We start from the raw sequence: 12,214 nt of genomic DNA, 5'->3' as shown, positions 1-12,214 counted from the left end.
ATTTTACATGTGAATGTGCACAGCTTTGTTTCTTTGCCCTTTCTCTTCATTGCAGTAACTGCAGTAACTCAGCAACTTCACTGAGTGTTTGGGTTGCACAGTACCTTTTCAATGTGATAGCTTCTCAGTGTATGCATTGTAGGAATTTTCTGTATTTATTACAAACATGAGACTGTGTGCTAAAAAAATGCTAAAATGTTTTCATGAAGCATCTGAATGGTAAAGAAATGCTTTGCAGAGCTCTTGCTTTCATGTACTGACTGTAGCAGTGCTACATTCGAACTTCCAGGTTCTATTGGCAGCTGGTACAGTATTTAGATATGTGCCACAAGCACCCCTTGAATGTTTGCAAATCAGGAAGGTGGAGGGCTTAAACAAATAAAAATAAATTCAGTGCTCCAAGCTGAGAGAACCACAGATTTCAGGTCTTGCATGATAGCTTGCCAAATACATGTTGGTTGTGTTATTTTTCTTTTTTCCTTCAATTTATGAGACCATAACTATTAGTTAAAAAGAGAGCCCAAGAGGGCAATATTTTTGATTTTGGAGCCAAGAATTGTATTTTTAATTTAATTTTTTTTAACACAGTCAGAGTGAAGTTGCTGGATTACTTGTATCTGTTGCTGCTGCTGCTGCAAGGCTTGTTGTTGTTGCTGTTGCAAGGCAGAAGAGAGCTGGAGTCTCTGCTGAGGAAGGCTTTGCCCAGGTCTGTTCACGGCAGAGCCAAGCTGAGACAACACTGAGAAAGGAGAAGGGGAAAGCAGGCAGGTCAAAGAGGTCAGGTTGAGTTGGTCAGGGGAGGAAGACATAGGAATACAGTGTAACAGGAAAGGGGGATCAATAGAATTAGTTTCAGAGTCAAATTTGGAACAGTGCAGAATAAAGTATACATGATATACATACTCTGTTAGTTAGAACATAATTTGATTATGAAGTGCTTGTGGAGACACAAAGGTTTCTCACACTGGATGTTAAGCACAAAGTTAAAGAAACATTCCTTAATGAAGTCTGGCATGAAGTTCCCTGCATTTTCATTTTGTCTTAAGTGTAACTTGTTTTCATGTGATAACCATCAATTGATGGCACTTAACTGCCCAACAAAGCAGAGAAGTGCATGCTTTAGAAGTCGAGTATTTCTCATAGAATTCATGTCCTGATAATAAACAGTAAATCATTCTGATCTAACGTAAGACTTCCTTAAGACCAAACTTCATTTCAGTGTGAATTTATCAACATAAACACTTCACTACAAAAGGAGGCTCAGCAAGCACATACCTGTGGCTTGAGGTTGCATAAAATTCCCTACTCCAGTCAGGTTAATTACAGCAGCTTGTTGGGCAGATAATGCCTGATCTTGATTGGATGGACCTTGGTCAGACCCCTAGCAAAAATGAAAAGCTTGATCCTTATTACCAAACTTTCGTATCAATGAATAAGCAAATAAAGCCAGTGTGAAGGCAAACTTCTGAAGTGCCATTTAAAAACATTAAATACTACATCATCCAGTGCGTGCCAGATACAGACTATAGTGTAGTCACTATCAGCAGAACAAACAGATACTGAATACCCCAGAACAGCTTTGTTTTGGCAGAAATGGTATTGCTGCTGTTACCCAGCAGAAGTCCACGTAGTTGTCAATTTCTCTGCAGTCTAGCAGACTACACTTCACGGTTGTAATCTTATGACAATTTCCTGTCCCACTCCCAGCCCCAGTCTTTAGAGGACCCCAAGATATCCATGTGCAAAGGTCCTAATCAATCAAAGTGTGCAAAGGCTGACACATTCCCATGTTCATATTGCACCACACGCTCCTTAATTTCAAATACAGACCCTGCTTTTAAAATTATATTTTCAGAACACCGTAGTTTTCACAGTAATCACTTTAAAGGAATTAGTGGAGTCTGACCTAGTGTCTCCTAAAGTCAAAGGGTGCTGAATTATGACCTCTTTTAGAACTTAAATTATGCACTGATTTATAACACAGGGTAATAAAGTATATGCACAACTCAAGAAAACTGCATGGCTTATGAGTCGGAAAAAAGCTGCTTCAGTCCAGGAGCTGCAATACTTCTTTAGCATTACATTATAATGCTAAAATCTAGGAAAACCAGACCAAAAGATTGCACGTTGAGACATCATCATCTCCATCATGAGTAAAGAGACATAGAACCACCATGTAGGGAAAATCCCTAAGTATGAGAGGCATATTAATCCCTAAGCATATTTATATTATATTGGTAGCACAGAAAATTATTGTTTCTGAGCCTAAGCTTTCTCACTAAGCACTGTGAGTACATACATCCCTCTCCTTATCAAGCTAAGGAATCTAGTGTTTTAATATCTCATTATAGCCAACAATCCCCTCCTCTATAATGCAAGGTATGAGAGAAATTCCTTAGGGTGGTTTAACCAATGCAGAGATTGATTTTCTCCAGAACTTCCTGCCACAAGAACTATGCTTATGTCAGCCTTTTTATTAATGCCCGCCCTTGATATTCAATATCTAGAAAATAAAATCCAACAGTACAAGGTCACTTTTTTTTTTTTAGTAGTTCAACTACTAACTGACATTCAGAGATTCGGATGCTGTCAACAAATTGGAAAGTTTCCATTAAACTGTCCCACAATCCAGAACAAGACCTGTGGCACAGGAGGCTATATACCATAAAAAATTTCAGAGAGGCATCTTATTTATGAACAGTCTACAGTATCACAAATGAAATTATGACAGACTTGAGTATGCAGTAGAGAGTATTTGGTAAGCAGAAGGCTTGTGTGTCTGAGAACACAAAAGCAGAGCAGCAAGTTTTCTCACACTGCTGCATCAATGTTGGTTAGGGTTTTTAAGTACTAACCTGGTATTTGCACCTTAGGATTTTTAAGGTGCAACTGGCCACTCAAAATTTGTCATTTGAGGATGGATTGGTGTCTATCGCCTTTAACACTAATTACAGGCAGCAATAGAGCAAATGTCTTAAGATTAAAGCTTTAAAGACAACTTGTATTTTCTTTGGTGTAAAGAAAATTCTGCCGAACTACAGCAGCAAGGTTTGTAAGCCAACTCAGCAGTGTCAGTAACAAGTTTTTGTTTTTCTCTGTAACAGTCCTCACTGCATTTTTTCTCTCTTCATCTGATATATCTGTTTGTTATGATAAAGCACTAAGCTGATTTTACACCACTCATACAGTGGGGCTGGCTCTCTTCATGTCAGAGTCAGACAGTGCTCAGCAGTTGTTACAGATTTTCTATAGAGGATATAAAGAAAGAAGTATAACCCAGCTCCAGCCATGGTAAGAGCCACTGCACTCTTTGCTGTTTGAGAAAGTTTAGGAGGAAGAGTTTCAGATCTATCGGGTAATGGCTCATTTACTTGTGGAGATGGGGAGGAGAAACTGTTTCCTCCACACCCCCCAGACTGTTTCCTCCACACACTCCTGTTCTCCTTGTTGCTGGGGACTACAGGTTGTAGGCTGCTGAGATTGTTGCTGTGGAGAAAACTGTGACAGCTGCTGCTGGAGTGGGTTAAAAATAAGTGAACCACCTGGAAGCTGTTGACGATTAAAAACAAAAGGCATAATTCAATCAAACTGCTGAGTTTCCTACTGTTCTAGGATGAACATAGTATTGATAGTGGTGTACTTCCCAGAGGCTTGATTTTTTTGTAATTAATGCCTTTAAAATCAATCAATTTACAATTGTTGCTGTTTCTGAAAAAGGCTCATGCTCTAAAAACAAACTTGCATTAACCTATAGAAAGATATTTCCAGAGGAAAATATTTAATTAAAATGGCAGATACTGTACTGATACTGGAAAGATAAATGCCAGTCTTCAACAGCACTGTATACCATTTTCACTTTCAGAATATTCCACTGAATTTTAATAGATAGTGAAATGGGTTTGATTACTGTCCCTTACTCCAGCTTTAATTGCACTTATTTCAGCTGAATTGTTCTTGGTTTATATGAGTGGCAGAGCTGCCTTGAAAGAATGTCCTTCAACATGTAATCACTCAAATACAAGCATTTAATTCTATAGAAGAGCTCTATTCTGGCATAACTGCCTCCTGTGCCTGCCCTTTTCCATGTTTCTGGAGTGTACAGGAGTGGGAAGAGGAAGTAGCAAAGCTAGCAGTAATTTTTTGAAGTGTGGTGCAACCTATGAGGAACACATTAGCTCCAATTCTGCACCGGCTACTGGCAGCTGACTTCAAGGTCCGGGATCTCCACCCAGTTCCACAAACAACCCCTGCTCTGCTTTTAAATGCAACTCTGACATAATAAATGCTGCTCATGTTTGTATTTGTATGTATGCTTAGTGTAAATAAAGCATTTACAGTCCTTCTAAACTCCCTATCTTACATGAACTTTGATTTTCAAAAACTCTAAACCTACCTGTGCATGCTGAGCTTGGCCTTTAGGCATTCTAAGTGTAACCTCTGTGCGATTCTACTACACTGTTTTGAACACTATAATTGTAACTTTAGTCTGTGATCTGCAATGAAACCTTATGCAAATCCTGAAAGATTGTATTTTAGGATTAATATTTTGAATCCAAATGTCAGCATCTTTATATTGTTACTGGGAATTATCTGCTTTTTTCTGAGCTAGGAATAGAACTTCCACCTGGTATGTCTATGGAAATGTCTTTTATTCTAAGCCTTTTAAATAAGCAATTAAGATTTGCAGTAAATGGTCTGACCAAATGGCTCCAAAGATCTGTGTGGCGCAGTGCAGTAAGCAGCACTAAGAAGGTCTCTACAGAAAGATAAGAAATGATCATTATTATTGTGTCCAAGTATATAAATTACCTGTAGAAGATTTAAGGGCCGAAGATTTGATGTATTTTTCAAACCAAATGGGCTGCCTGTTAAAGAAAACATCTTTTTATTAGTAGTGAGTCTTTACTCAGTTGTATTTGTGTTTTGCACTACACCTTTCCACTGGGACTATTTCTAAACATCTGGAAGTTGGAAAACTGGCAAGTGTAAATTGAGTGTAAATTTAATACTAAGTGTATAATAATACAAGTATAATAAAAGTGTAATACTGGCAAGTGTAAATTAAGGGTAAACTTAATACAATGCTGCATTTTCCATAATGCAGTTCAGTTATTCAGACTCAAAGTGCACAAGAACTGACTAAATAGAATGAAAGCTGTATCACTACATAACATTATACCCTGTGACCTACAACCTGTTCAATTCACAAACGTGATTGTGGAGAACACCACAGCAGTTATTTTTCAGTGATCTTTCTTCTGCCTTTAAAAAGCTTTACTGTTTGTACAGTAAATCCAAAAAAGCCTAAGGGCTCAATGAAGTAATACACTCTAACCAAACGGAAAACAATCCCTCCCCAAATCTGAGCAATGCTCCAGGAAGACAGCAGCTATCAAACAGAAACCCTGGAGGTCTTGCACAGACCTAGCTCAGCTCACTACTTGCATCTGTTGTGTGGGTGACAGCACAGCATGTACAAATCTGTGACACCTAACTGGCAGAAGTTGATAGTGCTTGAAAGGACAGAAGTAGACTAAAAGCGATCCTCATGAACTAAAGAAATGGTCCAAAACTCAGTAACATTGATTTAAAAAAAGACAAATGATCAAGTACAAAGTTGTTACTATCTTTGTGTCTATACAGCAAGAAAGGACACGAGAAGTTACAGGAGGTCACAAACATATCCAAATCATCCATATCACAAACTACAGAGCACACAAAAGAAAAGAACCTCTTCACACAGTTTACATTTATAAAATTCACTGTCACAAGATGCTGTAGAGATTCCAAAAATATACAATTAGATAAAAAACCCAATTAGATAAATCCACAGACTAGAAATCTAGCACAGGATATTAAGCACAAAGATCCATGTGGATATTCTTCAGCTGAGAAAGTCTCAAAGCTGCAGATTGCCAGAAGAGGTACAGTTGTAGACAAGGGATGTTTCATTTCACACTTTTGCCTCATCTCAAACACTCTTCTCAGTATCCTCTAATGGCAACTGTCAGGGACAGAATATAAACTGGATGGATTTTTGGCCTAAACTAGTAAAGCCATTCTTATGTTAAGGTAATGCTGTTGCAAAAAATACAGATAAAAAATAGGCAGACCTCATTTGGGGAAATGTTAACAGGAATGTTGTGAAAGAGATGAGATGCATTTATTCTGCTGTGCTCCACAGTGGTAAATCAGCCAAGCTCAGGCTTGTGTCCCGTTTTGGTTATCACATTTTAAGAAGGATGTAAGCAAATTGGACAGTCTAGAAAAGAGTGACAGGATTATGAAAGGTTTGAAAAATACGACCTATCAGAAAAAGACAAATGTGGGACATGACAGCATGTTTGATACTTAGAAGGTAAAGAGAAAGAGTGAACAACTATTTTTCACATCTGAAGGATATAGGAGGAAAAAAAAATTGCAATTCAGGAGATGCACTGTAATTAGAAGGAAACATTTTGCATTGATAATGAGCCGCTCCAAACAGCTACTGAGGAAGACTGGAATCTTCTTCAGTGAAGATACTTAAATACAGTTTAGATAAACATTGGTTCAGTATGGTTTAGACAGATTTAACTCTTAGCATAAGGGATGGATATCTTGAAGTCTTCTACTGTTCTCATTCTATAACTATACACTAGACCTTTTTTTAATTATATGTTCAGAAAAAATAAACTGATAATTTAAATTGTACTTTTAAGATTTATATAGTTGCATTTGAAGGCAATAAGGAGCTACTTAATTGTTGTACAAGAATAAAGTAGTACCAGGGCCAGAATAAAATGCCCCACACATTTAGAAATTGAGGCCGTTTTCTTAAATTCAATTATGACTTTTCTGGCAGTCACCATTATCAAAATTTCATTTAAATTCAGATTTTCTCTCGAACTTCTTATTGAGTGCACCAAACTGTGTATCCCCCATCTAGCTCACCAAAAACCAGCTTCAAATAAACTCCAACACAGCCTATACCTTGAATACAAACACATATATGTTGTTCCTGAGCTCCAGCCACCAAATACACAACCTCTTCACACAATGGCCACTTCAGTCCATTTTTCTCACAGAATTTTCACACTGTCCCTGTCTGAAGGGTGGCTTTTCCACTCAGTCACACTGACCTGCTTGGGAGGCAGATTGCATTGCAGCGGGCAGCGCACTTGGTACCAGACCTCCTGGGGGTAAAATGCCACTCAGATTTATACCTGCAGGGGCTATGGCACCAGTGTTGCACCCCAACATAGGGTTTGAACCACTCATCAGTGACTGTGCTCCACTGTAGAAGAGGAAAGACAACACATCAAACCCAAGTGGCACAAGTAAATCTGAATAACCAAATTGTTGACCTCTGTGTCATGGCAAATAAATCAATAGCTTGCCGTAAATTATGGGACTATGGATAAAGCATCAATACAGCTTAAAAAAATTTTTTTGCCTAGAGCTTAACATATATTTCATATTATGAGCACATACTCTTTTTTTTTCTTTGATATCAACTGTTAAATAAAAACAAGTGGTCCTTTCATTCTAGAAATACTAAAAGGTCAGCAGTCTTCAAAATGGTTGTACTATCACAAAAGGAACAGGTTTATTTAAAAAAGTCCAATTTATCAACAGTGACCAGCTGCTGAACACCTTAGCTGGATAATTTGAATGTCTGATACCTGCATTGAAGCACACTATGTGTCTTACACTGACCATCAAAATCGCAGACTTTTCCTTAGTCTAAAAAGGAGTTCATGTTACACCATACCATCTATTCTTGACAGCATTTATTATTTTTTTCAAACCACAAAATGAGTTTTAAGGATCAAAGAGTGTTTCACCGCAATGCTTTCTCAAATTGATAGAAACAAATCTGTTCCCATTTTTCATTTAGATTGGTCTGCATATGATAGTCTACCTCCCCTCTGATTAATAAAAAGTTTTCAAACTTACAGAGCAAAACCTCAGAAATCACTTAAATTGAGATAAAGCTTCCAGAAATGAACCTATACAACTCCACAAAGATGAAAGCAATAAAGGCCTTGCTTAATAGATCTTTTCAATAATCTAATAGTAGGTGACTTCTATTTGAGAAATAAAAATAGTTTCTAGTGTCTCTTCACTTTGTAATTACAAAGTGAGTAATCTTTTTTGTACTGCAGATCCTGAAAAATATTTACCCTAATGGATGGTGGACAGTCCTGGATCACACCCCCTCCCACCACCAACCAACCCCTACGGCCAATTAAGAAACCATCATAACAAAAGACTTACCACACAGAGCCCACTACATTGATGAAGTTAAGTCCTGCAGGGTTTGCCATGACCTGGGTGGAGGTTGTTCCTGTAGTAATGGATGTTACCATGGTGGAAAGAGGAATGGTCATTACAGGCAGTGCCTGGCTCAGAGACATTTGCTGCTGAGCAAACGGGGTTAACAAAGTGGGCTGAGGGGTGAAGCCTGAATCTTGGGGAGTAGGGGTGGCAGAAAGGGTAATAGGAGTTGAGCTCTGAGCATCAGGAGGGTGTGGGGTCGATGAAGGGGTGTTGGTTGGAGTAGGAGTAGATGGTTTAGGAGTTCCAGACCCTGCTCATTGAGAAAAATAAAAAGTGCTAGTTTGTTATAAAAGGCCAGTCCTTTTTGTATAAGGTTAATGGAATCTTACTTAGCATTGACAATTTCTTCCGTTTTTTAGACTGCAAGTGTTAATTTCTACATGACAAGTGTTGCAGCACACACTCATTGTTAAGGATGCAGTAGAATCACAAAGAAAATCTCCATGCTTCATTCCTTGTGGCATACACCAATTTCTATTTTCCTTTAAGGCTTCCATAATCCATCAAGTCATAATTCTATTCAGAAACACTTAATTTCTTAGTGACCATTTTAACCCAATTAATGTTCATCCCAAACTGTTAAACAAATAGTATAATAGTATCCATGTACTGCCTGCACAACAGGTTGTGTTAAAAACTTATCATGGAAAACAAGAGTCAGCAAGATCACGTACAATTTCAATGATCATGGGGCTGATCTAAATTTCATCAGATAGTCAAACTGCAATTTTCCAAGTATCAACCAAATAAAAAGCAACTATCTAGTACTTAAGAACCATAGAAGAGGATAATACTGCATCTTTAAAAGCTACTGTGTAATTCTTTCTACTTAAATGTAACACATACAGCTGTATTTGTTGCAGATGCAGTAGGCAAAAGCTATCAATAGAAAAACAAAAAAAAACCCCAAAAAGCTTGAGCTGGTTTCTTTTTGTTTTTCTTTTTTTTTTTGTTTTAGCTTTCATGTCCTGCAGGAAGAAAGGAAATAAATATGAATGGTGACCAGAGCCTTAAAGTAACTGTGTGCAGCAGATTTACACAATTCATAACACTAACATAAAACCAGACTCATTATTTTGGAAGAAAACTTAAGTTTTCTTTTTTATCTTGTGCAAAACAAGAAGGCAGAAAAGTTACACCTTTTGCGCTACCCAGATTTTAAATTATTTAATGCAAAAAAGCATATTATAATATCATGCAGGATACTGGAATGTGCAGTATACAATTATTCATAAAAAATTGAGAAGCTGCATCTATGGTTTCCTATTTGTACAGATCTGTTCACGAAATGGCTCAAGACACATACATGTTTTAGAAAACGTTTATGATCTACAGCTAAGATTACAATGATCCCTGTCAGTGTTAATGAAAATACTTTAACTAGGATGTCACTTCTGATTGAAATTTGCATTTTTACACCTGAGAATATGGTGCTATCATCAGCAGCATCACCACCACACTTGCAATCAGCAATGATTTGTAAAACAGTGTAGGAGTGTTTTTAAAAAATCATCTTATCTTTTATTGTATAATCACCTTGGGACTGATCAGATTATATACATACACAGATACACAACTGCACCAGCTCCTATAACATTTAAAAAACCAGATGCTTAAATAATGTAAAAGCAAATTGATCTAACATACTGTTTTTACACTGGAGGAAAAAAAATCTACACTTTGGAATTTATCTCATCACATCATCTACCAGCCTTTCATATATGAGATCATGCTAGTTGCATAAAATGTATTAAAACGTATACACAGAGGGTGCATACATATATATACAGAAAACGAACACAGTTACAATAAACATAAAATACATACAGTGAACAAGAGACCTGCCTAAAGCTGCACAACTGATACAATTTAGGGTACACTGTACACTTAAGTTTCATCATTCCACAGGTTAAGAAGTTTATCTCAGGAAGCATTTATGCAAAAGCCTAAGATTTAATGGAGAATTTAGGTCGTGACTCACTTTGTGAAGAGCTCGCAGGAGACATGGCAGCTGGAGACAGCATGCTAACTTGATTAAGATCCATAGATTGTTTCCGAGAAAGACCAGCAGGCTTAGAGGGAGGAGGTGGAGTTGGGGATTTTAGATGGCCACTTGACTGTTGTGAACTAAAAATATTACCTGAAAAAGCATAATTAAAAGACATTACTATTCTGTGAGTACATGTTCACTTGAATATTAGGTAACACTTTTGTGAACAATATAATCATAAATTTAAAAAAAGCAACCAAAAAACCCCATGCTCTTCTCACAGATAGGATTCCGATATTTTTTAATTAAATCTTTGCTAAAGGGATATCCTTTCATTTTACAACAGCCAGAACATGTTAAAATTAGATGTTTCAGTCAAAAAATAATTACCTGAAGAGCTACTTCCTGAACTTGAAGGTAATTTGATAGGAGGAGGTCGGTGTTTTACACCTTTCCCCAGTACTGAAGACTGAACAGAGCCTGACACACTTTCTGGCTGCTGGGAGGAAAGAGAAATTAACACTACCAAGCAATGATGAGAGCTTTCACATAGCTGACAGAAAAGACAATTCATCAACTGATTTGTATGAAGGCTTCTCAGAACTATGACAATATTCCTTTCAGCCACTTCAGATGCTTACGTATTTATTTTTCAAAAAATAACCCATGATGAATGCTCTTTAGATAGTCTTTACCATCAAGAAGCAGCATGAAAGTGCTAGTAAAAAAATTAAATTGAGCAAAGAAATAAGTAATATAAGAGTTTCACTTTTCTCCATAATTCTGGAATCTTTTGTAGTAATTTTCACAAACACAAAAGTGATGAATACACCTGAAATAATAAAACATTTAAGTTTTATTTGAAAAATTACATAATTTCATTCATTCACTCTGTATATACCTGCCATTTTCACCCAAGACAGACTTAAAGAACAGGATCAGAATTCTTCATTCTGGGAGCAAGATTTCAAATAAATATAGGAAAATCCTATATTTCCCACATTTCCCCAACGGCTTCAGTGGCACCAGAACTAAATCCATAATTCCAAAAGCTGACATTGTCTAAAGACTCAACAGTGAAATGCACTTGCAGTTTATGTGTTTTTACCTTATAGCAGATATCCATAAATGACAGTAATGTTTAAACAAACATACAGTTTGCAAACTGCTGAAACTAGGACATGAAGCTGGCAATTCAGTGAATGGATTATTTTAATACTGGAGTCTCAATTAAATTGCATGAGCTAAGAAATCGGAGCATTGTACAGAATCACCATTTTTGGTGAGCTTAACTTCCACTGATTCTCAGTAATAAGGGACAGTCCCTCTACATGTTTCTAATTGCCTGCTTATAAAAAAGAATCTTTTGAGGAAAATTCTGAGGACTACCTTCCTATTCTATTAAAATCTGCTTTATGGTTTTGAAAATAAAGACCAATGTCCCATTCCAATGGTAACTAGATCATTAAATATAGTTACCTGAGTAACACTAGTGCAGCTTTTGGCAGGGGCTTGTACAGGCAGACAAGTTGATTTTGGCAAGCACCCTTCCACCCATTTATTATATGATTTTAATGTGTATATATACACATGCATGTGTATTTGCACATACACAGAAACATCCCTATCCCTTTCTGCATCTGCTGGCCTTAGAATGCTGCTGGTTTTGCCTGACACCAGGAACTATCTCCTTCAGAAAAACATTGCTGGAGTTTTTAAGTAGATATTTAGGGGAAAGATGTCAAGGAAATACCCCAGGGGGTACAAATCTCATTTACTAGCCGGAGTATAACATACAGCTCACTGCTGAAGTACTGACTCTGACCAAACAAAGCCAGAAGCAGCAAATAAATGCAAGGCAATGCCAACAGGCAGGAAAATTTGGGAATGCAAGGGTTTATA

General features: G+C 37.2%; 1 protein-coding gene across 15 annotated transcripts in view; it reads right to left on the bottom strand.

Annotated features, from left to right (window-relative positions):
• The window catches only part of SUPT20H (SPT20 homolog, SAGA complex component), a 29,630-nt gene that overhangs the window by 728 nt on the left and 16,688 nt on the right, over positions 1–12,214 (bottom strand). For 4 of the 15 annotated variants that reach the window (XM_064408966.1, XM_064408969.1, XM_064408967.1 and 1 more), the window contains 7 exons: positions 10,703–10,811; positions 10,304–10,462; positions 8,260–8,572; positions 7,122–7,276; positions 4,810–4,865; positions 1,276–1,381; positions 612–739 (listed from right to left, as the gene is read on the bottom strand). In XM_064408966.1, coding sequence (XP_064265036.1) covers positions 612–739; positions 1,276–1,381; positions 4,810–4,865; positions 7,122–7,276; positions 8,260–8,572; positions 10,304–10,462; positions 10,703–10,811 — 1,026 coding nt within the window. Of the gene's footprint in view, positions 1–611; positions 740–1,275; positions 1,382–4,809; positions 4,866–6,113; positions 6,263–7,121; positions 7,277–8,259; positions 8,573–10,303; positions 10,463–10,702; positions 10,812–12,214 lie in introns of those variants that run through there. The other 11 variants (XM_064408968.1, XM_064408970.1, XM_064408972.1 and 8 more) reach the window with 8 other exon arrangements.

The sequence above is a fragment of the Passer domesticus genome, chromosome 2 (genome assembly GCF_036417665.1).
Source record: "Passer domesticus isolate bPasDom1 chromosome 2, bPasDom1.hap1, whole genome shotgun sequence".
NCBI lineage: Eukaryota > Metazoa > Chordata > Aves > Passeriformes > Passeridae > Passer > Passer domesticus.
This window is presented reverse-complemented; position numbering and strand designations above follow the sequence as displayed.